This window comes from Ailuropoda melanoleuca, chromosome 8 (genome assembly GCF_002007445.2).
Source record: "Ailuropoda melanoleuca isolate Jingjing chromosome 8, ASM200744v2, whole genome shotgun sequence".
In the NCBI taxonomy this organism is placed as follows: Eukaryota; Metazoa; Chordata; class Mammalia; order Carnivora; family Ursidae; genus Ailuropoda; species Ailuropoda melanoleuca.
This window is the reverse complement of record NC_048225.1, coordinates 14,675,346-14,699,245: the sequence shown is the minus strand read 5'-3', so window position 1 is coordinate 14,699,245 and position 23,900 is coordinate 14,675,346. Positions and strand designations below refer to the sequence as shown.

The window sequence follows — 23,900 nt, the reverse complement described above, 5'->3', positions numbered from 1 at the left end:
GAGCAGGCTTGGGGGCCTGGAAGGGTAGCAGTGGCTTCCCCCTCCCTCACCCACCCCCCAGCCCTAATTAGAACCAGTTGTGGTTGGGGATTATGCTGTGCTTGGTGCTGGGTGGGGGAAGGGAGACAGGCAGCGGGGCTGGAGAGAGAAATCAGAAACAAATGGTGTGGTGGGGGCCAGGGGCTGGCAAAATGCCCACCATGGCCTGGGCAGTGCCCTCTTGGGGGGGCATCTGGGAGCCTGGGCCCGTGGAGCCCCTGGGTGCAGGAGGACAGGGCCTCAGGGCACTCACTCTGACCTCTGCCCGCTCTGGCCTGCAGAGGTGGCTCCCCGGAGCAAGCGGAGGTGTGTGCTGGAGCGGAAGCAGCCATACAGTGGGGACGAATGGTGCTCAGGACCCGACAGCGAGGAGGACGACAAGCCCATTGGGGCCACCCACAGTGAGTGCCCATCAATGCCAGGCTCTTGTGGCCCGTGGTGCCCTGGGGCGGGTGTGTGTGTGTGTGGGATGATGGCTGCCCAGAGGGAGCCTCCCTCTACTCACCTAGGACTTCAGAGGTCTGAGTCTGAGCAGGGAGCAGGGGTCAGGGGCCCAGGCTACTTCTCTCCCGTCTCACCTGTTGCTCTGTCCCTCCCTGCACCGTGACAGCTTAGCCCCTGCCTTCCAGGTGCTCAGTGGCCCCCTCTTCTGAGGGACAGCGTTGGGGTGGGGTGGCCCCTCCTGGCCATACCACCTACGCCTCCTCCCATGAATTCTTGGCCTCTGCTGCCACCTACTGGTCAGTGGAGGGAGGGTGGCAAGGGTCCTGCATCTCGGAGCCAGAAGGTTGGCTCTGCCTGGCAAAGTCTGGCTAAGGCCTGGGTGTGAGCTGACAGTGGCTGTGTCTCTGGCGCCTTTCCCCAGCCTCTGACTGACTCCTGGCAAGTGCCTGGAGTGTGTCACCAGGACGAGGAGTGGGTGTGGGTGGATGCCCACTCCTCTCATTCTTTTATTGATCAGTGTCTGTTTGGGCCTTGCTCAAGTAATGGGGAGAACCTGACACTCTCCTACCCTTGGGAGGCCCACACACATTTACTGGATGATTCCCCTCAAAGCTGACATCTCTTTGAGGGGAGAAACAACTTAATGCAGACGGAACTAGCCAGAGAATGTTAAATTGTGAACGGCTTGCCGGCTGGGACCCTAGAAAGGAGGAAGAAAATAATGTTCTGGCCCCTTGGCTGCTTTGTTTCATCTAATCCTTGCAACAGCCCTAGGAAGTAGGTGTGATTCTGGTGAGGAGGAAACAGACTGAGCAGATGTTTTTGGAAGGAGCGGACAACGTCCGTCCATGGAGGTGGGGCGCGTGGGCTGGGACTTTAAATGTCCTCTGGTCCCAGGTGCCCCCCAGGGTGGTCCATGAGCCCCGCTGAACTCCATCAGTGATGGATGGGGGTGGTCACTGCCTCCTGGGACCCATGAGCCCTCCAAACACCCCAGTTTGCTTTTTTTAACTGCCAGGATGTAGAAACGTTGGAAGAAAGAGGGAAATACGAAGGAAAAGGTGCTAACACCCCAGCCCCAGCGCTAAAGCAGCCATTGCTACTGTTTCTGTCATACTTTCCTCATGTTCTCAAGGAGTTCTTAGACTGGGGCCCGTCCGATGTAGCGGCTAATAGCACAGCTTCTGCAGTCAGACCACTTTGGTTTATATCCTGGATCTCCCACTTTTTACTTGTGTGCATTTGGGAAAGGGTCCCAGTTTCCTCATCTATAGATACGGATTTCTTCACAGGATTGGCGTGAAGAGTGAATGAATCCATACCCGTAACCCTTAGAACACTGTTAGCTTTTATTATTGTTATTGTTGTACTAGAAAGTTCCTTATTGGAATAAAGCCTGCCTCCCTCCCCTACCTTAGACCTGGGAGTCCTAGGACTGCGTACGGAGTACACACCTTGCTCTTCCCAGGACAGCCCTCACCACTGAGGCCAGCTCTCAGGCCCCCTCAGCCCCCAAGCTTTTGGCTCTGTAATTCTATGTAAAATTTGTTTATCTTGGCATGGGAATGGGTCCATTGACTTACCTGGTCCTGTTAATGACCACGCGTAGATCTTTTTGAGGCTAGGACTTAGAATCCACTTTGTGACCACGGGACAAACTTCATTCGGTGCTCAGGGTGGTCAGTCTACGCTGGGAGGGCACCCACTATGCCAGCCTTTTCTAACTCTGTTTTCTAAGTGATTTTTTTTTTTTTTTGTTGGCGACATCATTCTGAAGTTGCTGTAAAAATAGATTTCTTTGACCTGCCCCGCTGTGCGGAGCAGGGAGTTAGTGTTTCCATTTTATAGATGAAGCAACAGAGGCTGAAAGGGCTGAGCTGTCTTGTTCGTCAGGGCACAGAGTCCGTTAGTGGTGAGCTAGAATGCAAAACCACTTGTCGTTTGACTCATCAATCTCTGCAGCCTCTTGGCTTTCTCCCCTCGCCTGGTCAGAGTGTTCGCGGGTGCGCATGCACACACATACCGTAGCGCGTAGGTTCAGAGCGGGGCTTTGGGGTCCCTGCCCGGGTCCAAACCCCGGCTCGGCCCTGATGGGCTGTGTCACCTTGGGTGAGGAATGTCATCCCTCCAGAGTTGTTTCCTCCTCTCTAAAGCAGAGTGTAGGACATCCTCCTCCTAGGAATGTTGTGGTTAGGTGGAGTCACGTCTCTAAGTGCCCTTCGGGAGGCCAGGCACAGGGGAATCTGTTTGTAAGGGTCACATTTCCCATCCCCTTCGTCTCCATATGGTCCCCACAATTTCCCGTCCTGGTCGAGGACTGTTCGAAGGCAAGTAAGTGTGGACAACAGACACATACCACGGGAGTGTGACAACAGCTCAGCCAGCTGGCCTGAGCTGAGAAGCAGTGAGCCTGTCTGTCCCTGGACGTCTCTGGGTTGGGGCGGGGGCGAGTAGCAGCTGGCTCTCCTTTCTGACTCTGGGCCGCTTACCACATTTCTCTCCTCTCCCATGCAGACTGTAATGTAGCAGACCCAGCCATGGCGGCCCCACAGCTGGGTCCTGGCCAAGCCGCCCAACTGCCCCTCAGCGAGAGCAGCGCACCAGGACCCCCGCATGGGCCGCCACCGGGCCTTCGGCCCGACGCCCCTGGGGGCGGGGGTGGGGGTGTCCCCGGAAAGCCCCCCTCACAGTACGTGTATGTCTTCACCACCCACCTGGCCAACACGTAAGTGCCTCGGGGCGGGCCTCCGTTTACCCGGCACCCCTCAGCCTGGGGTGCTGCGTGCACGCCTGCAGGGAGCCAGGGTTAGGTTGGGCTGGGTTGGACGAGGGCAAGCCTTCCCTCCTGGCCACCTGTCTGAGCTGTTTGTGCCTGATCTTCCACGCAGGGCTGCTGAGGCGGTGCTGCAGGGCCGGGCTGACTCCATCCTGGCCTACCACCAGCAGAACGTGCCCCGGGCCAAGCTGGACCAGGTGAGCGCAGCGCCCCGTGTGGCCACGGTACCTCTGAGGACACAGGGTTGGCTGGTGCCTCCCCTTACCGGTCTCATGCTCTGCTTTTGTCCTCCCGTAGGTCCCGAAAGTGCCACCTACCCCAGAACCTCTACCCTTAAGCACGCCGTCAGCGGGCACTCCGCAGTCGCAGCCACCGCCACTCCCGCCGCCGCCACCCCCGGCCCCGGGCAGCGCCCCGCCCGCTCTGCCTTCTGATGGTCCTCCCGAGGACGCTGGCCAGGACCTGACGCCCAACTCAGTGGGAGCTGCCAGCACAGGTGGTGGCACCGGGGGCACCCACCCTAACACCCCTACAGCTGCCGCCTCCAGCAACCCGCTGCCTCCTGGAGGAGACCCCAGCAGTGCCCCTGGCCCTGCCCTGCTTGGGGAGGCTGCCCCCACGGGCAATGGGCAGCGGAGCCTTGTGGGCTCTGAAGGGCTGTCCAAGGAGCAGCTGGAGCACCGGGAGCGTTCCCTGCAGACGCTTCGAGACATTGAGAGGCTGTTGCTCCGCAGCGGGGAGACCGAGCCCTTCCTCAAGGGACCCCCAGGAGGAGCCGGCGAGGGGGGACCACCAGCACAAGCCCCTCCTGCCCCCCAGCAGCCCCCCACGGCCCCTCCCAGTGGGCTGAAAAAGTACGAGGAGCCCTTGCAGTCTATGATCTCACAGACGCAGAGCCTGGGGGGCCCCCCGCTGGAGCACGAAGTGCCTGGGCACCCCCCAGGCGGGGACATGGGGCAGCAGATGAACATGATGATGCAGAGGCTGGGCCAGGACAGCCTGACGCCGGAGCAGGTGGCCTGGCGCAAGCTGCAGGAAGAGTACTACGAGGAGAAGCGGCGGAAGGAGGAGCAGATCGGGCTGCACGGGGGCCGCCCTCTGCAGGACATGATGGGCATGGGGGGCATGATGGTGAGGGGGCCACCGCCTCCCTACCACAGCAAGCCTGGGGATCAGTGGCCCCCCGGCATGGGGGCACAGCTGCGGGGACCCATGGATGTCCAAGATCCCATGCAACTCCGGGGCGGACCTCCCTTTCCCGGCCCCCGTTTCCCAGGCAACCAGATGCAACGGGTGCCTGGGTTTGGAGGCATGCAGGGTATGCCCATGGAGGTGCCCATGAATGCCATGCAGAGGCCTGTGAGGCCGGGTATGGGCTGGACCGAAGACTTGCCCCCCATGGGGGGGCCCAGCAATTTTGCCCAGAATGCTGTGCCCTACCCAGGTGGGCAGGGTGAAGCGGAGCGATTCATGACCCCCCGGGTCCGGGAGGAGCTTCTGCGGCACCAGCTGCTGGAGAAGCGGTCGATGGGCATGCAGCGCCCCCTGGGCATGGCAGGCAGTGCCATGGGGCAGGGCATGGAGGTGGAGCGGATGATGCAGGCGCACCGGCAGATGGACCCGGCCATGTTTCCTGGGCAGATGGCTGGTGGTGAGGGCCTGGCGGGCACTCCCATGGGCATGGAGTTTGGTGGAGGCCGGGGCCTCTTGAGTCCCCCCATGGGGCAGTCTGGGCTGAGAGAGGTGGACCCTCCCATGGGGCCAGGCAACCTCAACATGAACATGAATGTGAACATGAACATGAACATGAACTTGAATGTCCAGATGACCCCACAGCAGCAGATGCTGATGTCACAGAAGATGCGGGGCCCAGGGGACATGATGGGGCCGCAGGGCCTCAGTCCCGAGGAGATGGCCCGGGTGCGGGCCCAGAACAGCAGCGGCATGATGGGTGGCCCCCAGAAGATGCTCATGCCCTCGCAGTTCCCCAACCAGGGCCAGCAGGGATTCTCTGGGGGCCAGGGGCCCTATCAAGCCATGCCCCAGGACATGGGCAACACACAAGACATGTTCAGTCCCGACCAGAGCTCAATGCCCATGGGCAACGTGGGCACCACCCGGCTCAGCCACATGCCCCTGCCCCCTGCGTCCAATCCTCCCGGGTCTGTGCATTCAGCCCCTAACCGGGGACTGGGCAGACGGCCTTCAGACCTCACCATCAGTATTAATCAGATGGGCTCGCCGGGCATGGGGCACCTGAAGTCGCCCACCCTTAGCCAGGTGCACTCGCCCCTGGTCACCTCGCCCTCCGCTAACCTCAAGTCACCCCAGACTCCCTCACAGATGGTGCCCTTGCCTTCGGCCAACCCGCCGGGACCTCTCAAGTCGCCACAGGTCCTCAGCTCCTCCCTCAGTGTCCGTTCACCCACTGGCTCGCCCAGCAGGCTCAAGTCTCCTTCCGTGGCGGTGCCTTCTCCCGGCTGGGTCGCCTCACCCAAGACAGCCATGCCCAGCCCTGGGGTCCCCCAGAACAAGCAGCCGCCCCTCAACATGAACTCTTCTACCACCCTGGGCAGCATGGAACAGGGTGAGTCAGCTGGGCCAGGCCGGGGGCCGGGGGGTACTGGACTCTGGCACTGGGAACCTGCCGGCAGTGGGGGGGTGTTCTTGCTAGGGCAGGGGAGCGCGTGAAGGCATCAGTACTGGGTGAATGGCTCGGCTTGAGGGGCACATGTCAGCAGCCGAGCGTGGGTTTCCACACTGGGTGCCATAGGGCTGTCCCAGGCATTTGGAGGGGTTCACACTTGGGCTCTCTCCACTGTCTGGGGGCCCCGAGGCTGCAGGAACTGCTCGAAGACGGGTGGGCGATAGTGATAACAGGTTGAGCAGAACATTGGGGTAGAGGTGTGCCTGGAGGGGTCAGGAGATTTGGGAGCTGGCCTCTTCCTAACCCACCATGTGAGCGGCCAAACTCGTCTTCCCCTCCCCGGTCACCCCCGCTCTTTCTGTCTCCCCACTTCTGTAGGTGCCCTCCCGCCTAGCGGCCCCCGGAGCAGCTCCTCAGCGCCTCCCGCCAACCCTCCCAGCGGCCTCATGAACCCCAGCTTGCCATTCACTTCCTCCCCAGACCCCACGCCTTCCCAGAACCCCCTGTCACTGATGATGTCCCAGATGTCCAAGTACGCCATGCCCAGCTCCACCCCGCTCTACCACAACGCCATCAAGACCATCGCCACCTCCGACGACGAGCTGCTGCCCGACCGGCCCCTGCTCCCCCCTCCACCACCGCCACAGGGCTCTGGGCCAGGTGCGAGGCAGGAAGAGGGCCGCAGGGAGAGGAGCTGATGTGGGCACCGGGCATGGGAAGAGCGGCCACGGCCAGCAGGCGCTCCTGTGGTTCTGCTGGCTGTCATGTGCTCCCAGCGGGCCGTGGGAGTGGGGGGGGTGATGTCCCGGGTCAGGTTCCCACTTGTCGTGTAGCGAAACCAAGCCCAGGGCGCCCAAGTGGCCTCGCCAACGTCCAGTGAGTGAGGTGCCTATGGCAGACTGGGCCAGAACTCGGGTCTCTGGGCTTCTCACGTGAATGCCTGAAGTCCGTGCCCCTGAGCCAGCACAGGCCCCTGGTGGAGGCCCTCACCCCTCCTGGCGTGGCCTGACTGGGGGGTGGGGAAGAGCTGAGTCCTGCAGCCTCCCCCAGCCGGGTGCACACAGTGCCTGACCCGCTTTTCTCTCTCCCCACAGGGATCAGCAATAACCAGCCCAGCCAGCTGCACCTGAACTCAGCTGCTGCCCAGAGCCCCATGGGCATGAACCTGCCAGGCCAGCAGCCCCTGTCCCATGAACCCCCGCCTACTATGTTGCCCTCCCCTACCCCTCTGGGGTCCAACATTCCACTGCACCCCAATGCACAGGGGACAGGAGGGCCCCCTCAGAACTCGATTATACTGCCTCCAGGGGGCCCAGACTCCCTGAGTGCCCCCTGTGGCCCTGTGCCCAGCTCGTCCCAGATGATGCCCTTCCCCCCTCGGCTGCAGCAGCCCCATGGTGCCATGGCCCCCAGCGGGGGTGGGGGCGGGGGGCCTGGCCTGCAGCAGCACTACCCTTCGGGCATGCCCCTGCCCCCAGAGGACCTGCCTAGCCAGCCGCCGGGCCCCATGCCCCCTCAGCAGCACCTGATGGGCAAAGGCATGGCTGGGCGCATGGGCGATGCCTACCCCCCGGGCGTGCTCCCTGGGGTGGCATCCGTGCTGAACGACCCTGAGCTGAGCGAGGTGATCCGGCCCACCCCGACGGGGATCCCTGAGTTCGACTTATCGAGGATCATCCCCTCTGAGAAGCCAAGCAGCACCCTCCAATACTTCCCCAAGAGCGAGAACCAGCCCCCCAAGGCCCAGCCCCCCAATCTGCATCTCATGAACCTGCAGAACATGATGGCGGAGCAGACCCCCTCACGGCCCCCCAACCTCCCGGGCCAACAGGGCGTCCAGCGGGGTCTCAACATGTCCATGTGCCACCCTGGACAGATGTCCTTGCTGGGCAGGACAGGTGTGCCCCCGCAGCAGGGCATGGTGCCCCACGGTCTGCACCAGGGAGTCATGTCCCCGCCACAAGGCCTCATGGCCCAGCAGAATTTCATGCTGATGAAGCAACGGGGCGTAGGGGGCGAGGTCTATAGCCAGCCCCCCCACATGCTCTCCCCACAGGGCTCCCTCATGGGCCCCCCGCCCCAGCAGAACCTCATGGTGTCCCACCCCTTGCGGCAGCGCAGCGTGTCTCTGGACAGCCAGATGGGGTACCTCCCGGCGCCGGGCAGCATGGCCAACCTGCCCTTCTAGCGGTCCCCGGGGGGGTGGGGGCTGGGGCGATACTGCAAATATGATAACCTTAAAGAAGTTTCTTCCCCTCCAGTGTTGGGATGGCCTGGGTCAAGGGGTGGGGTGGAGGGGTGGGAGGGACTCGTGTGGGGAGTGGCGTTTGTGGAAACCAGAAGTGCTGGCAGCTTAGGGGAAAGTGGCAGAGCGGGGTGGGGGGTTTTGGATTGGGGTTCTATTTCAGCCGTGGGGACTGCCCCTCCCTCACCCCTCCCCAGTCCGATGGAGCCTCTCTTTTCCCTCGTTCTCGGCACCCCTCCCCCTCTTCAGCTATGCTTTCAGAGTCCTGTTATGGAATCCTGGGGTGGGAGTGGGAGGAGAGGAGAGGTCTCCCCACTCTGTCCCTTTCCTTTCTGTGGCTGTCTCCTCGGCTCTGTGTTGCTGGGGCTTCACTCTCCTCTTGGTTTCTCTGCTCCCAGCCGTTTTTCCTTCTGTCTTTTCCTGTCTCGTTTCCTCTCCCTGCTGCTGTGGCTGACCCCCTCTCCCACCCCTCCCTGCAGGCGGCTGGCTAGGTGGGCAGGCGCCAGCCGCGACTGTAAATAGTACGCTGAGCTTTTGTGCGGGTTTGTGTGTGTGCTGTATTTCTGTGTTTTGATAGAAGTCACAAACAAGAAAAAAGGTTAAACCCCTCCCTCCCCCCTTCTTCAAATTATTGCCCCTTTCCATTCCCCTGGACTCAGGACCACACAGTCCGACACACGCACCCGCTGTTTGCTGGGTCTCTGGGTCCGTAAGGCTACCATTCCGGTCCCTTCCCCAGATGGTGAAACAACAGATACCCCACACCTAAACTGAGGTCAGACCACCGAGGCTTCCACCTGGAGAGCCCCATCCGAGCTGAGACACCCCCCCCTCCAAAGCGGCAGCCAGTCTGCTGCTGAATGAATTCAGGAGAACGTGTGCTAGGGCATGCATGCTCGCCCCACACAGGGGACCCGGGGCCCTGGCTTCCCAGCTCCGGATGTCTGGCGTCCGCTGCTGCTACACCTTAGCCAGAACTTGAAGTCCTTCGTCCCCCGTGTGGGATGAGGGAAAGGAGGAAGAGGTGGAGGCTGTGCGGCCCCTTGAGCGGGGCCATGGAGCAGTGGCCCAGCGGCCCAGATGGCCCTGTGCCTGCTGCAGCAGCCCTGGGCCAGGGAAGCCCCAGGCCCCGACTTTTCCAGGAGCTGCCACCCACTTCCCACCAAAGGCGGAAGGAAGAGGGTTTGGCTGAGTCCATCTGTCTCCCTCCAGCCTCCGCCCTTTGAGAATGGGTTAGAGAAAGTGATGGAGAAGCAGGGCGCATCCTACCTGCCCGCTCACCGGCAAGGCCCTCTGCCCCGGGCTCGGGGCTCTCTGCCTGCCCAGGCCCAGCCACTGCCTCCCCCTCGCTCCCCTGCTCTTTCCCAGACCTCCCCACCTGCCTCTGGTCCGAGCTGAAGCCATACAGACTCAGTGTTTTGCCCCCTTGGCCCCAGGAGTAAAACACTTCTCCTTTTCTCACTTCCTTTCCTGCCTTGTGAGGTGGCAGGGCAGTTCCCTGACCTTTGTGCCCGAACTCCAGGGCCAAGGGCCATTTCTAGACAAGGTGTCTTTTGCCATGGCCCCGTCCCTAGCCTTCCCGATCTGCAGGGTCTGGCCTTGCATTGGCAGCTGTGTTACAAAGGGAATTTGCCCCACTTTTCCCAGTCTGGTGCTGTCCTCAGTCCACCGTCAGCCAGGTCAAGCGCTTCCTCTGGGGCTGGCTGGCTGCAGGCTCCTGCCTTCTCCAGCACCTCCCTGGGGCCCCTGGGGCCCCCGGGGCCAGGGCCCCGGCACCTGTGTTTGGGGGGCCACCTGCCTTCCATCCTGCCAGGCGCTTTGCCCACCCTGCCTCAACCTGGGCCAGTGAGCCCCCCACCCCTGACCCAAGACTCCCCAAACTGAGTCTTTTAAGTGTTTCCTGCCCAGAGGAGAGAGGGGTCAGACCGCAAAGGGCCGAGTGTCCTCCCCATTCTCCTCTTGCCCCATCTCCGCCACCAGACTAGCTTTCCAAGGTGAACTCCACAGGCCAGCCTATGTCCCTCCATCCATGGCCATACCCCCAGCCATTTTGTACCATTATATAAATATATATATATAAATATAAATATATAAATACAATATGTGAAGACATCTTCTTGGTTTTTATTTTGAAACAATTTTTAGGCTTGTTCCGGGGGTCTCTGTGCTGCCTGTACTGTATTGACCTGTTTTATAGGTGCCTTTTTATTAAAAAGAGAAAATTAAAAATCCAACCTCTTGCCTTTTTGCTTCCGTGTCTGGCTACTCCACTGCCCAGCTTACTGTTGGATGCTGGGAGGGAAAAGGGGGGCCCCTCAGGGCTTTCCCTATGTTCCACGGTGAAGAGACAGTCTCCCCCTCCTCCCCCGGTCACAGCTCTGATTTCCACCATGGGGGCCTCCCAGGGGGCTTGGCTGGCTGCCTTTGAGTGGGACTGGGCCCCCCAGATATGCCCTCAGCAAGGGCAGGGGTCCTGGACATCCCACCCTAGCCAGAGCCAGGGCTTCGGAGGAGGGTGGGAGAGCCCTCCCCGGGGAAGGCGGGCAGGGCAGGCACGGAGCCGTTTCCTCTGGTTCCATCTGAGTGGTACCCTCTCGGGCGGGGCTCGGCTTCCTGGGGCTTGGGGACTTCCCTGCTTCTCACCCTGCCTGGCCTGAGGGGATGCCTCGTGGCTCTTGCTGAGGCCCAGAGAGGTGGCAAGATCTGGGTCTGGCCCGCAGGCAGGGGGCTGGATGAGATGACCCCCAGAGGCCCTTTCCAGTCTGTCATTCTTCTCTGGGGGTCTACATCTCTGTTCTGACGCTTAGCGAAGTGCTCCGTCTGTGTGATTGGGACCCCTCTGCTGCTCAAGTTTCTCCTGGTGGTGTGGCTTGCGGAGAGGGGGGCGGGAAGGAACAGTCTGTGTCCTTCCTGATCAGTGCCCAGACCTACCAGGGCTCCAGACCTGACTGCCCCTAGCCCATACTGGGACCTCTCCACCCTGGGCAGAGAAGACAGCTGGCTTTGGTCTCTACTTGTCCCTCCTTGAGGCTGAGGAAGGAGAATCTTTTCCTTCAGCGGCTTTTCTCCACGGGCTTGGCCTTAGTTCTTCCTTGGCACGCTGGCTGATCTCTGAGGGTGCCTGGAGTCTGCCCTCAGTCCGCAGACGTCCTAGGGCCCGGTGACATGGGGCTGGCCTGGTGCCACTTAGGTCAGAGCCAGGAGCGGCTTCCTGGATTGGGTCAGTCAGAGTTTCCTGCTCTGACAAGATGCGGGGCTGGTAGCCTGGCAGGATGTCTGTGTTTGTTAGGGACCGAGATGTTAAGGACACATTCTTTTGCCAGCTGGCCTTCCCTCCGCCTTGACCTCCATGTCTCCCCCTTGTGCTCAGCCTCTAGCTTCTTTCGGCAGGAGGGGTGAGAGGAGAGGTGGTAGTTGTGGAGGTCTGTGGTCCAGAAGATGACGGAGTGCATTCTGGGAGGGGACTGACTTTCCCAATTGGCAGGGGCAGAAGTAAAAGTTGTTTCTTGAGCTTTCAACGGTTACGATGAAAGAAGGGGATACAGATGGGCATAGGCATCCTTTGCTTTGCCTTCTGGCTGCTTCCCCTCCCTGGACTACAGCTTAGCCCCGGGGCTGGAAGAAGAGCTGGCAGGGATGTCCTGGAAAGAGGGCTTGGCTCTAGCTGCCCCGTATGAGGATACTGGCCAAGGTGAGCTCTTAGGATCCCAGCTCCTGTTGGAAGGGGTTCCAGCAACACCGCATCCCCCAAGAAAAGCAGAAACAAAGGGGACTAGGACCTAGAAGGTGGTGAGGGAGGTGGCGTTCTCGGACTCAGAGAGACTGCTCTTGCGCCATGTAGGGAATAACTGGCAAAGGGAGGCAGGGCCGGCACAGCCCAGCTTGGTCAGAAGGCGTGACAGGTCGCTCCGGAACTTCACGCCTGCAAAAGTGTAGAGCATGGGATTGAGACAGCAGTGGGCCAGGCCCAGGAACTCACTTATGGTGATGGCCACAGAGAGGTAGCCATTCAGCTCACAGCTATAGCCCACTGTCTTCAGCCTCGCCAGGGTGTCCAGGAAGATGACGATGTGGTAGGGTGACCAACAGAGAAAGAAGACGCTCGTCACCAGGATGGCTACCCTGACTGCCTTCTGCCTCTGAGGGCGCCGCTGGGCCTGGCACAGCCTGTGCACCACCCCGACATAGCACCAGCCCATCACCAGCATCGGCAGCAGGAATCCTCCGACGTGGTAGAGGAAGCGGGAGGTGAACCAGGCGTTGGTTTCTGCCCGGTTCTCCTGGGAGAAGGTACAGCGTGGCAGGGAGTCGTTGTGATGGGGTTGGCTGACTTTGGCGAAGAGGATCTCCGGCAGGGCGAAGCAGCAGCCCGCCAGCCAGATGGTGGCACAGGTGATGTGGATGGAGAGGAGGCGGCGGTGGCGGTAGGCGTGGACGGCGTGGACGATGGCCAGGTAGCGGTCCACGGCGATGCAGGCCAGCAGCAGGCTGCTGCAGTAGAAGTTGATCTTGTGCAGAGCGATCACAGTTTTGCAGAGGAAGGTGCCCAGGAGCCAGCCCACAGAGCCCTCGGCCACGGCGAAAGGCAGGATGAAGACCAGCAGGAGGTCGGCCACCGCCAGGTGGAACAGGAAGGTCTCGGTGGAGCTGCGCGTGTGCCGGTGCCGCTCCAGGATCACCAGCACCAGGATGTTGCCCATCATGCCGAGGAGGAAGATGAAGCCGTAGGCCACCGGCATGAACACGGCCTTGAAGGACGTCAGGAGGGGCCCCTCGACTGTGGAGCAGAGGTGATTTTCCACCGTGGGGCTCTCGGTGATGTCGCTGTAGTTGCCCAGTTCCCTGTACTGCAAGGGCGAGGAGACAGCAGGGTGGGGGGCTGAGGACCCGTCTCTTCCCCCCCCTCCACAGGGACCCTGATGCCCCTGTAGATTCCCCCTGTCCCCCCACCCCCCATGCCGCCTTTGTCCCTGTACTCCCAATATGTCCTGCCGACCAAACCCCAATCTCCCCTTGTGTGTCCAGGAACCAATCACTTTGCCTTCTCCAACTTCAGTTCTCATCTGTAAATGGGACTAATGCCTCGCAGGGTGGTGACACAGATGGGAGGAAATACATAGTGTGTACAGCGGGGAGGGGCTTCTCAGAAGGGCACCTGTAAGTTACTTTGTGTTTATGTGTCCTCAGATATGGAAGGCTGTGGGCTGTCGGGCTGGAATAGGAGCTTCAGTTTGGGGAATGGATCTGGTTGGGGCAAGGAGCCATCTGGGCCAGTTCTGAACAGAGCAGTGGGCATTAAAGCCTAGGATCCTTCTGGGGGGGGGGGTTGGGTAGCTGCTGGTGTGGCCTCCTGGCTTCCTCGTGGTGTATCTCCCTATTCCTGAATGTCTTCATTATCACCAACATGGTAGTAATAGCCTTTTTTGTTTAATCTGCGTGACGAGCTTGGGTATGTAATATTCCTATCCTACCAATGTGTCTTGCTAACGGTTGGTCGGGTGTGTTTGAACCCACATTGATCCGCCTCCAGAGCCCATTCTGGGGTTCCCTCCTGCTAGTTCCCATCACCACGCACTTCCCTCCTCTTCTTTCTTCTCTGCCTCAGAAGCAAGTGTGGAAGGGGTGGTGTTCTTCCAAGAGAAGATGCTATGCCCACTTAGTCCCGGAAACTCCTCCTCCCTCCTCCCTCCTCCTCCGCCCCGCCCCGCCCCTCGCCACCAGCGCTCAGGTTGTTTACCCAGTTAACCGCAAAGGAAGACATGGTATCTGTTTTCATACCTTTCACTCACAGCTGTCCCTCCACACCTGCTCCTCCTCACTTCCCAGCCCTGTGCTCCCCCTCCCCCAGACCCCTCCCCATGGTTTCAAAACCAATTATAACCAACTTCTGTGAGTTGAAAAAGACACTTCTATAAATGATGAGCCCCAGGGAGGGAGAGGATGGGAAAGGATACTCTGCTTAGAAACTCTAGTTGGTCTCACGTTGCCCTTCTTCCGGGAGAGCGAGGGGCTTGTACAAACGGGGTGGTTGTACTGCCACCCGGGGACCCCAGTTGTGGGTTACACACTCACTCTCAGTGGGCAGACCCATTCTCCAGCCTGTTTCTTTCCTTCTGGTCCCGGGGGCAAGTAGGTCTGGGAGAAGGGGGTGGGGGATACATTTGTGCGATGACCTAGCCGTCTGCCTCCCCCCACCCCAGCGTCCCTCCACCACAGCCTCAGTCCAGCCCTCCTTCACCCTACTGCCCAGGACTACTGTCTCTCCATGGCCCCATTGCAGCAACTTCTTCACTTTTGTCCATCCCCTACCCTCAGGAGGGATTTTCCAACCCACAGAACCCATCAGCGTCCTGTGTCAAGTCCTTCACTGTTTCCCCGTTACCTGTACGCACGGGGTTTTCTTCTCATCTTTAGCCCCCCTCACCAATTTCACATTTAATAGCAAAGCCAATTATAAAAAGAAGTCGTGTGATAAAATTAACCAATAGAAGATTGGAGTAAGCCAATCCCAGTGCATTCATGCAGTCGAATACAATGTGGTCCTCAGAAAAGAAGGTTTGTCTGCACGTTCTCTTAGGGAAAGATGGTTAACACACAGCGCCCCATTTCAGACCCGACTGTGGGGTACTCCACACAGCACGATCCCCTGGATTCTCTTCGCAGGGTTTCCTGGGGCCTCGGCTCCTCTCCTTGCCTTCAAACCATCCTTCTCCAGTCTTGTCTCATGTGGTGTTTCACACCTAAGCTCTTGTTTAAGAAAAACAACTCTACTTTCATTTGAAAACCATGGACCGGCAGGATGAGGTCCGCCCTCCCCTGTGGGGGCTTGAAATGGCATCAAGATATTCCCCTGACTTTTCAAACCTTTCAAACCTCATCCTCTACTAGGCACCCTGTCCTCCAGGTTCATCATTCTAGTGGCTGCCTGCCCCCAACACCCCAAAGCACCCCTGTCTCCGAATCTTTGCTCCAGCTCTTCCCTGTGCGGAGCACCCCTTTCTCCCCGTGATTGCCTGGCTAAGGCCAACGCTTCCTTCAAGGTCCCACTCAGCCCTCCCCCATGCCCCCCCTTCCTAGCTTGGGAGGAAAGTGTCTTCTTATGGTCTCATCTGCTTGTCTTTAGTATGGCACTGGGCATTGCCGTGTGCATTCCCTCACTAGACGGCGAGCTCCTGAAGACAAGCCCTCTGTCCCCCTGACAAGGCCGTGTGTTTCACGCGTGGCAGGCACGCAACAGATGTATGCCAAACGGCTCTGAGGGCAGGTTCCCAGAGGCGACCAGGTGCCCTTGTATTCTGACACCTTACGCAAGTCCCTCTCTGGGCCTCTGCAGAGACTCAGACACTCCTTTTCCCCTTCTTCGTTTCCCGGCTCTTCCCAATGCCCTTGACAGCCTAGCGCCTGTCTTGGGTTCTCTCGCCATATTGGGAGCTATGTCCAATATTGTCATCAAATCCCACCATTTGACTCATGTTGGAATTAGGCAGGAGGTGAACGGGGAAACAGTGAGAGAGGTAGTCTCCATGCAGAGCAAAGCAGTTCAGACCCAGGACGAAGAGATGCGGGGGCCTGAGGCCGTCAGTGGGACTGGACTCCACCTGTCTCTGGGAGGAGCCTGGCCATCCTACTGCCCTGTGTGGAGGGCTTATCTGGCCCAGAAGGCCTTTTATGAGAACCACTCAAGTCCCGACCCTCTAAACCAGCCAGGCTGATTGGTTTATTGCTCATTTGAAGTCAGGACAGTGGGATGTGCCCCCGGGACCCTCGAAGCCCATCTCCGGAGAACCCAGGTTTAGAAGACGGTTGAGGGGAAACTATCTTTCCCTCCTTGCCAAGAGCTATCTGATCGGCAAAGTGCTCAGGCAGGGAGGGGAACATCGGAGGAAGCTGGTTTGAGGGGTGCTGGCAGTTGTTAGTACATCTCGGCAGGAGGTGTCAAACAGACATTTTGGGGGCTTGGGAGTGGTATATGTCAAAGCCACTTCCCATACCTAGGGGGTCGGTCACCTCCACCCCTCCCCAAACCGTGGAGGGAGGTAGTGAAGCAAGGTTGGCCCTGCTCTGGTGGGAAGTAGACGGATCCTGGGTCCTATATAGCGTGGGGAGTGGGGCACAAAATGGACCCCTCCAAGAGTCATACCCGGAGGGAGCTCAGTGCGGACAATCTGGCCGAGTGCTTACTCATTCTTTGACATCAAAAGCCACAGGGGCCCAAGGCCCTCACGCACATTCATGCCGTGACGGCAGTGTGCACCTGGTATAGACAGCCACGTGCCCAGGTCGGCCATGACAGCATGTGGCCTAGGCAGACAAGAGCGTGCACAGAAGCCAGGGACTCGTACCCCAAAAGGGCAAGCAAACACGAGGAGCAGGACGCAGCTGAGCACTGAGCCAGGAATCTAGGTAGAAGATTGCTGTGAGCACTGGGGATAGGGCAGGAGAAGGAGTTAGAATGTTCCAGGTCCTGGTATTGAGGAGGAGAGAGGGCCGGGGGGGGCGGGGGGGGGCAAGTGTGTCACAGCCCTGCCCTGGCCAGCGGGCAGACCAGCAAACATTTTCTGACCGGATTCTGTGTGAGCAGGTGGGATAGGGGCTCACGAGGATTCCTGGGGGGTCCGTGCTGGACCCCCTCCTCTCCTCTCCTCTCCTCCCCGTCTTGGGTGACATGGCTGGGGAGCACTTCCACAATGTTGAGTTCTCCACAGCCTGGAACTAGAGGCCCAAACTGACCAGATGGAATTGGTAGGGAGCAATGGAGAGACCGAGACCCGCACGTAAAATTTCAACTGTCTGGGGACAAGTTTAGGGAAGACCTGGCTTACCGACAGTTGATGGGAAAAAGACCCGAGAATGTGTCGATCGCCAACTTCAGATGAGTCATGGGGTGACGTGGCTGATAAAAGGGCTGCTGTCACCTTACCCTAGGTGAACAGAAACCCGTAGGTGGGCAGCCGACACCACCCCAGTTTGTTTGGTCTGGACAAGGGTGACCAGTTTGCTGAGGGGTCTGGAAATCCCCGCCCTGGGAGGAAGTTTTCAGGTACTGGGCTGTGGAGTCTGGGCAGAAGAAGACTGGAGTCCAAGAGAACTGCCTTCTTCGAGGACTAGAAGAGCTACCGTGGGCAAGAGGGCAGGACAGGCTTATCGTGGGAAGTTCTAGAGGGCAGAGTGGGAGGAATGGTCAGAGGTTGGGGTCCGGGGTGTTTCCATCAAAGGAGAAAGAACCTTCTCCCAGGCAGAACTCTCCCGCAAGGGGCTGGGTCCCCTGGGAGGAAGAGGAATGTCTGAGCTCAGGTGTGCAGAGAGGAATTCCTGCCCTGGACCGGAGGCTGGGCCCTGCCCTCAAATGCCCCTCACACGCAGCTCCCATGGCTCGGATTCTCTGGCTCTCCTGCTCTGCCCAGGGGTGAGCGTGTTCTCAGCATGATCCCCGTCGAGCTCAGCACCTGCGTGGGAGCTTTGTTTCCCTAGCTCGTCTGTCCTGCAGCCAGAGAATGCCCCAGATGGACCGTGCCGCTCAGCGCCCAGAAGAAGGCAGGGCTGCCGAGTGTGGGCCCATCCAAGCAGAACCCCACGACGCCAGGGGCCTGAGTCATCCTGGCTGTAGGAGGCATCTGCACACAGATGGAGGTCAGCGCCCTGGACATAAGGAGCACACGCAGGCTCCATTGCGTTCTATGTCCCCGTCTGGATATTCCCAACCAAGAGTCAGGAGCTGTGAATGGGGCCAGCAGGGCCAGCTCTCCTTCCAGCCTTCCATGGGTTGAGAGGGGAGAGGATCTGGAAGATTGAGACTGGGCTAAGGGCGCAAATGGGGGCCTGCGTCCCTAACCTCACTCTTCCTTTTGAGGGTTCCCAAAAGACCATCTGAGACTCCAGCTTGCCACTTGTCACATCACCCCCTTGCCCCCTGCGCCCCCCCTTTCAGGAGCCAAATTGCCAGGCTCCTCTTTCCTCTCTACCCAGGATTTGGGGTCAGGCCATTAGGAACACGGTACTGCTCTGCCTGTGGCTCTGGGGGGAGACTTGAAGCTACTCCTATCTTTGCACTGAGTCTTTAGGTTTAAGGGGGGGTCCTCTCCCGGCACCCCAAAATCAGTTTGCGCTTTGGGGACAGTCACACTATCTGAAGGATAGGTAGACACGTATCCTAGGTGTGTACAGCAAACTCTTGAAACTATCTCCTGGGTCAGTAACCACGTGAAAGATTTCGTCCTGTCATTCCTGAAAGACTACTCGGTCTTGTCTCTTGATTCTCAGCGCCTAATCCATGGCCACTTTTTACGATATTCTGCCAGAGGGGTGGGATCCGTGTCCTTAAGGAAGGCAAGAACTCCTGATGGAGACTGTGGTCTGTATGGCCCAGCCCAGATTCAACCCAAAACTGACCTCTCCCCAGGCTGGCCCTGGGTCTCTCCCTCATCTCTCACCCCTCAGTTCACTCCCCTCCCAGTTGAGGCATCCTCCCCTGGGATTCCTCTGGGACTTTTGATCTATTTTGAGGGGGGGCTCCTTCCCTCACCCTAGGCTTAGCCCAGAGACAGCCAGGTTTTGGTTCCTCTTCCTTACCCCTTCTTGATGAAATGAGATGGTACATGTGGACAGGGTTTGCAGCCTGTGATGCTCTGGTCACAGCGAAATGGTTTTGGGGGATCATCACTGAGGAGGAGTTGGGGGAGCCAGGTTCTGGGGCCGGGCGAGATTTGCCCTTCTCTCTAGCAGCTTCCTCTCCTGGCTGGGGTGCAGGGTGAGGCTGGAGGCGCAGTTTCTGCCTGGACCCTGTAGGTACCCCAGCCCAGGCCCCAATGTTATCAAGAGGGGTCTCTGCACTCCCAGATCAAGGTTCCTATGAACAGAGACTTTTCTAGGTCTGCCTAGATCTGCCTTCCTAGCACGATGGGTCCCTGGTAGGCCCACCCCAGGGACCTGGCTCCTTATTCCTTGTGCTTAGCCATCTAGATTTTTTGTTTGGATCCACCATTCATGGGAATTAGCAGCTCACCTTTTAAAAATGGACATTGTAAGTGGCTAGAGTTGATCTTAGAATTCAGGAGGTGGAAGGGAAGACAGGATGACCAACACTTGGCTATGGCCAAGGGCCCTCAGTTCTTAACCTAACATTAGAGTGGTGAACCCTGTCTTCTAGGAAAGTGAACCAATACTTGGTTTGGACAAGGGCAGGAAAGGGAATAGGAAGTAAAAAGCATAGAAGCGAGACTAACTTCAGAGAGAAATGGCAGGCTAGGACCTTTAACACATCCTAAATCAGTAAACACGTATTGAGAAGCTACTAGGTACAAGCTACTATGTTCGCTGCTCTGCCATCCCAGGGTCTCTGTGCCGTGAGACACTGTCGAGGCGGCTGTTAAAACTGTGCACCGCCCTGCTGTGAGTGGGTGGTGGGGAGAGAGAAGGTCTGTGCTCCCGAGGGGGTAAGAGCCCTGGAGAGAAAGAGTGTACGGGGAGCAAGGGAGGGCAGGGTGAGGCACTGGGAGCTGCTGGGAGAACTCCAGAGCCTGGATGGTCCCAGGACTCCCCGGCTCCTGACTAGACTGATCGAGGGAGGTCAGGCGTGTGGGGATGCCTGGCCCAAGACCAGGTATATGAGTTGTGACATGCAGCAAGGAGCCAGGTCTGTCTCCCTGGGCTGTCGATTTTCTTTCATATATGGGCCATGCCCTGCTGTCCCCTGCCCTCTGCCACCACCTGTCTCTAGTAGGTCACGCAGTGGAGTGAGGCATGCAGTTAGGGGAAACTCTTGAGGTTTCTCAGAAGCCAGGACCGGCCAGGTCTTGGGTAGGTTACGATGTTATCCAACTGGGTCAGGGTTCGTGGTCAGCTCGAAGCTGTGGGCAGAGGAAAACACCCACTAACCTAATCAGGTGAGGACAGGGGCCAGGGTGGGAGCCAGGGTGGGAACACGGTGCCTTGCTAGGGCGGTGGAATTTTAGTCTGGTCTAGGGTGTCGCCCAAACTCGGTGGTTACCCTTGGGGTCAACTTCATGGGCAGGTTAAACCCGACATTTAGAAGAGCTCTATGCTTGATTTAATGCTCTGCTGTTGCTATCTTGAAAATCTTAATACTTTTTGAAGAAGGAGCCCTGCATTTTCATTTCGCGTTGGGTCCCACAGGTGAGGCAGCAGGTCTGATTAGATGGATGGTTCTGGCTCTGCTTTTATCTGGGGATTGGATCTGAGAGGCCAGACTTTCGGTAATCAGCTCTTCCCCCCCCCCTTCTCCCCTTGTGTTACCTAGAGTTCCAAGCTTTGGGATCTGGGCAGGTGAGAGGCAGACTTTTCCAAGCAAGTCTGGGACCATGGTTTGTAGAGTTCTAGAAGAGACTCCAGCCGGTGGAGCTAGAGGGTGTTGGGGAACATCTCAGGGTGAGTTTAGGGTCAGGAGAGCTAGTTGGTATTGGAGAAAGGATTTGGATCCTTTATAATCCAGCCCAGAGTGCAGCTCAAAGAGAAGTCCTTTCCTTAGGAGTGCCATTGGCCATGGGGGATAAGGAAGAAAGGAAGAAAGAAGTTCCCAAAAGATCCTCGTAAACAGCCCCCTCCTGCCTGTACACAGGAGCCCTGGGTCTCTGTTGAGCTGTTCCCTACGCACATCCTTTGGGATCCGGGTCAACTGAACCACTCTGGTTCACAGGAGGGACTTGGGTGGGTGGCAGAGTGATGCTGGGGACCATTTTCTTAGCCCATCCAAGAATACCTTATCTCTAGAGATTCCAGTTTTTTGAGGGGGGTCACAACATGCTTTAAAACATTTCTAGGATTAACACAGAGTTCTCCCACCAACTTGGCATCCCTGTGCCCCCAGATTCTCACCCAGTGTGTGGTCCTCTCCCTTGCTGATCACCTTGTCTCACGCTTCTTCGGTTCAGCTCATAATTATTGTCTGAGCTTCTAGTGAGTGGGGTTTTTTTTTTTTTCCTTTGTGGATAGACTGTAAGCTATTTGAGGGCCAGGACCAAATCCTCAACTTCTCCATCCAACACAGAACGTAGTGCCCCAAAGAGAGAATCATAGAGCGAGAGATGAGTAAATATCCTGGAGCAATGCCAGGTTCCCGACAGTAAGAAAACCTCCAAAGTACTTTCCCATCTGGACCCTTATTCCAGCCCCAAGAGATGAGAAGAGGATCTTCTTTTGAAGAATAGAGAGGCAAAGTGAACCATTCCAGGTCACATAGCAAGTCAGGGAGGATGCAGGACCGGAACCCATACTTCCAATTCCCCCGAAAGAATGTCTATTTCAAGCAACAGCTCTACTTATCTGCTTCCTCCACGGAATGGGAAAATACAGTCTGAAAAGGCAAGAACCATGGGGCCTGCCTCCTTGATTTTGCCAACCCACAGCGGGAGGGGACTCCACAGCTAGCCCCTCTTCCCTGGGCCCCGGGCACAGACTATTTAGAATTCCAAGGAGGGCCTGGGCGACCATCTGTCTCTACTCACCACGTCCTCCAGGTTGTAGTTCATAAGGTCCATGTCCAGGGTTAGGGGGTAGTTCATGCTTGTAGCCGGATGTCAACCGGGCTGGTCACTGACTGATGTGGAGAGGCTCTCTGTGCCTATAGCGAGGTGGCAGCCGTCAGCTGCAAATTTAAACAAATGAGCTGCGCGCTGTCTCCTGGGGCTGCGTAGGACCCACTGTCTGCCTCACAGCTCATCACTTTTTTTTCCACTGGGTCTTTTCTATTTTTTTTTTTTTTTGAAGAAAAAGGGAAAATCCCCACAGCATCAGTGCTAGTCAAGCATTTCGGCCCCTTTCCTGGCAATGGTTGCCTCAATGGGGCTTGTGATGGGTGTGACGGCTGCCCCTGGCTTCTCCTCCCTGCACCTCCCCATAAGGGAGTCGTACCTTATAATGAAAACCACCACACCAGTCAGTGGGGCAACAAGGGAAAGTCCACATAGAAAGGGAACAGGAGGAGAGCCCTTCCAGGTCCTCTTCTCCCAGCCGCCTTCAAATCTTCACCTTGCTCACCACTGGGGCGACGGATCATCCGATTCGCCCCAGACTGAAAGTCCCTTGTCCTGGGAAACCCCTTACTCCCAGGCAAATGGGGACACTTGGTCACCCTACTTGCTACCATCCTTTGGCCCAGGCAGGGGCAAAACCCCTTCCCTTTCCAGCTTAAGTTCAGGAGAGAAAGGTTAAAAATTTTCAAAGGGAACAACACTAAAACATTACTGGAAGTCAAAAATGAAATTACCCAAATTACCAGCACAAAAATATAAGTAGTCACAGAGTCATGTTCTGACTCAAAAAGAATGATGTTCTAACTACAAATGAACTTGGCTGGCACCTAATTATCAACATCAGAGGCTACCCAGCTGGAGTAGATTCTTACACAGGAGGACCCCAGGGTTCAGAATGGGAGAGGAATAACCCCAGAACCCACGGCTAACCAGAGGCAAAGCTGGGCCTCAAAGCCAGCTTTCCAGACTGCCTACTCAGTGTTTTCTCTACACCAGGCTGCCACTCCCACGGGCTCACGCAACCCTCTCCTTTCCCTCAACTCTGTCCTGTCTGAGGCCCCCTTCCTTTAAGAAGCCCCTTTGTAGGCATTGATCAATGTCCCCTCCACGTCTCCTCTTTGTGCCTTTTCTTCCAGGAGAGGGCATTGCCTCTTTTGGTCCACAACAACATAAAAATAGTGACAGCACGCCGGGATACCCACACCGGACATACTGCTTCTTTGCTCTTGTCATCGTCTTCCCTTCCAGCCAGATTTCCATTCGCTGGGACTCTCCCCTTTCCAGTGCCTTCCTCCATCTTTTCCTGCGTATTCATCCCCCTTCTTTCCCTTCCATACACCTTGCTTACAACCCCCACTGCGCCCCCAGCAGATACAGCTTTCTTGGGCTTCAACAACTTGAGGAGTTCTTGGCCTCTGTTTGGGCTGTTGGGGCCCGTCTTTCCCCTCTTCATTCACTCACTAGCTTCAGCAACGGCTTTCAAGGAGGAAGAACCCCAGGACAAGGGGTAGGAGTTCCTCTTCCGTACTTCCAGGGCTGAAACGTTCAGGAGGAAACTGCCCCAATGTTTCATGTGTCCCATGCTTGCTAAGCACTCGCCATTCTTCCAGCCCCACACCCGAACACCCCTGCCCCTCCAAACCACTGATACATTCCACTTCGTTTTTGTTACTCTAAGGACATGGATTAGGATGGAACATAAGGGCACCTGGGGGCTCAGTAGGTTAAGCATCGGAATCTTGATTTCAGCTTAAGCCGTGATCTCAGGGTTGTGAGATGGAACCCTGCATCCATTGGGCTCGGCTCTGGGAGAGGATCCCGCTTAAGATTCTCTCTCTCTCCCTCTCCCTCTGCCCCTCCCCCCACAAAAGGAAGGAATATAGCATACAGAATCATATAGGAATTGGAAGGGAATTTGGAAGATAAACCAGTCCCTCCTCATTGGCCCTCCCCTGCCCCCAGCAAATGCGAGATTCTTGTCACTACATCCTCATCAGAAGGTTAGCCGGTATTAGACAAACATCACCAGGAGTGAGAAACTTGTTCCTTTTAAGAGATTGTATTTAAGGTAGGATGATTTAATCATTAGAAACTTACTCCTCATGCTGAGTCACCCTGTAACTCATCCCAGAGGTCCTGGCACTGACTTCTGTCCAGATTGTCTAATAAGCACTTTCTGAAGACAGAACCCACATCCCCATTAGTCTTCTCCTCTTCAAAATACACATTCTGGGTGTCTTCAGTCGGATTCCTTCAAAGGAC

At 57.6% G+C, this 23,900-nt stretch overlaps 2 protein-coding genes across 8 annotated transcripts in view; one reads left to right on the top strand and one right to left on the bottom strand.

Annotated features, from left to right (window-relative positions):
* The window catches only part of BCL9L (BCL9 like), a 28,356-nt gene extending 17,971 nt beyond the window's left edge, over positions 1–10,385 (top strand). For 5 of the 6 annotated variants that reach the window (XM_034665914.1, XM_002929602.4, XM_034665918.1 and 2 more), the window contains 6 exons: positions 321–440; positions 2,998–3,208; positions 3,372–3,456; positions 3,557–5,846; positions 6,285–6,566; positions 7,001–10,385. In XM_034665914.1, coding sequence (XP_034521805.1) covers positions 321–440; positions 2,998–3,208; positions 3,372–3,456; positions 3,557–5,846; positions 6,285–6,566; positions 7,001–8,094 — 4,082 coding nt within the window. In that variant the 3' untranslated portion in view covers positions 8,095–10,385. The remainder of the gene's footprint in view (positions 1–320; positions 441–2,997; positions 3,209–3,371; positions 3,457–3,556; positions 5,847–6,284; positions 6,567–7,000) is intronic. The other variant, XM_034665919.1, reaches the window with a different exon arrangement.
* On the bottom strand, positions 10,254–21,913 carry CXCR5 (C-X-C motif chemokine receptor 5). Of its 2 annotated transcripts, none has more exons than XM_002929603.4 (2): positions 21,612–21,913; positions 10,254–12,998 (listed from the first exon to the last, which is right to left on the bottom strand). In XM_002929603.4, the coding sequence occupies exons 1-2, from the start codon at positions 21,666–21,668 to the stop codon at positions 11,931–11,933; spliced, it is 1,125 nt and encodes a 374-aa protein (XP_002929649.1). In that variant the 5' UTR covers positions 21,669–21,913; the 3' UTR covers positions 10,254–11,930. The 2 variants fall into 2 exon arrangements, with proteins under 2 accessions (XP_002929649.1, XP_034521811.1); XM_034665920.1 differs by lacking the exon at positions 21,612–21,913 and adding an exon at positions 20,983–21,136.
* Between the last annotated feature and the right edge of the window lie 1,987 nt (positions 21,914–23,900).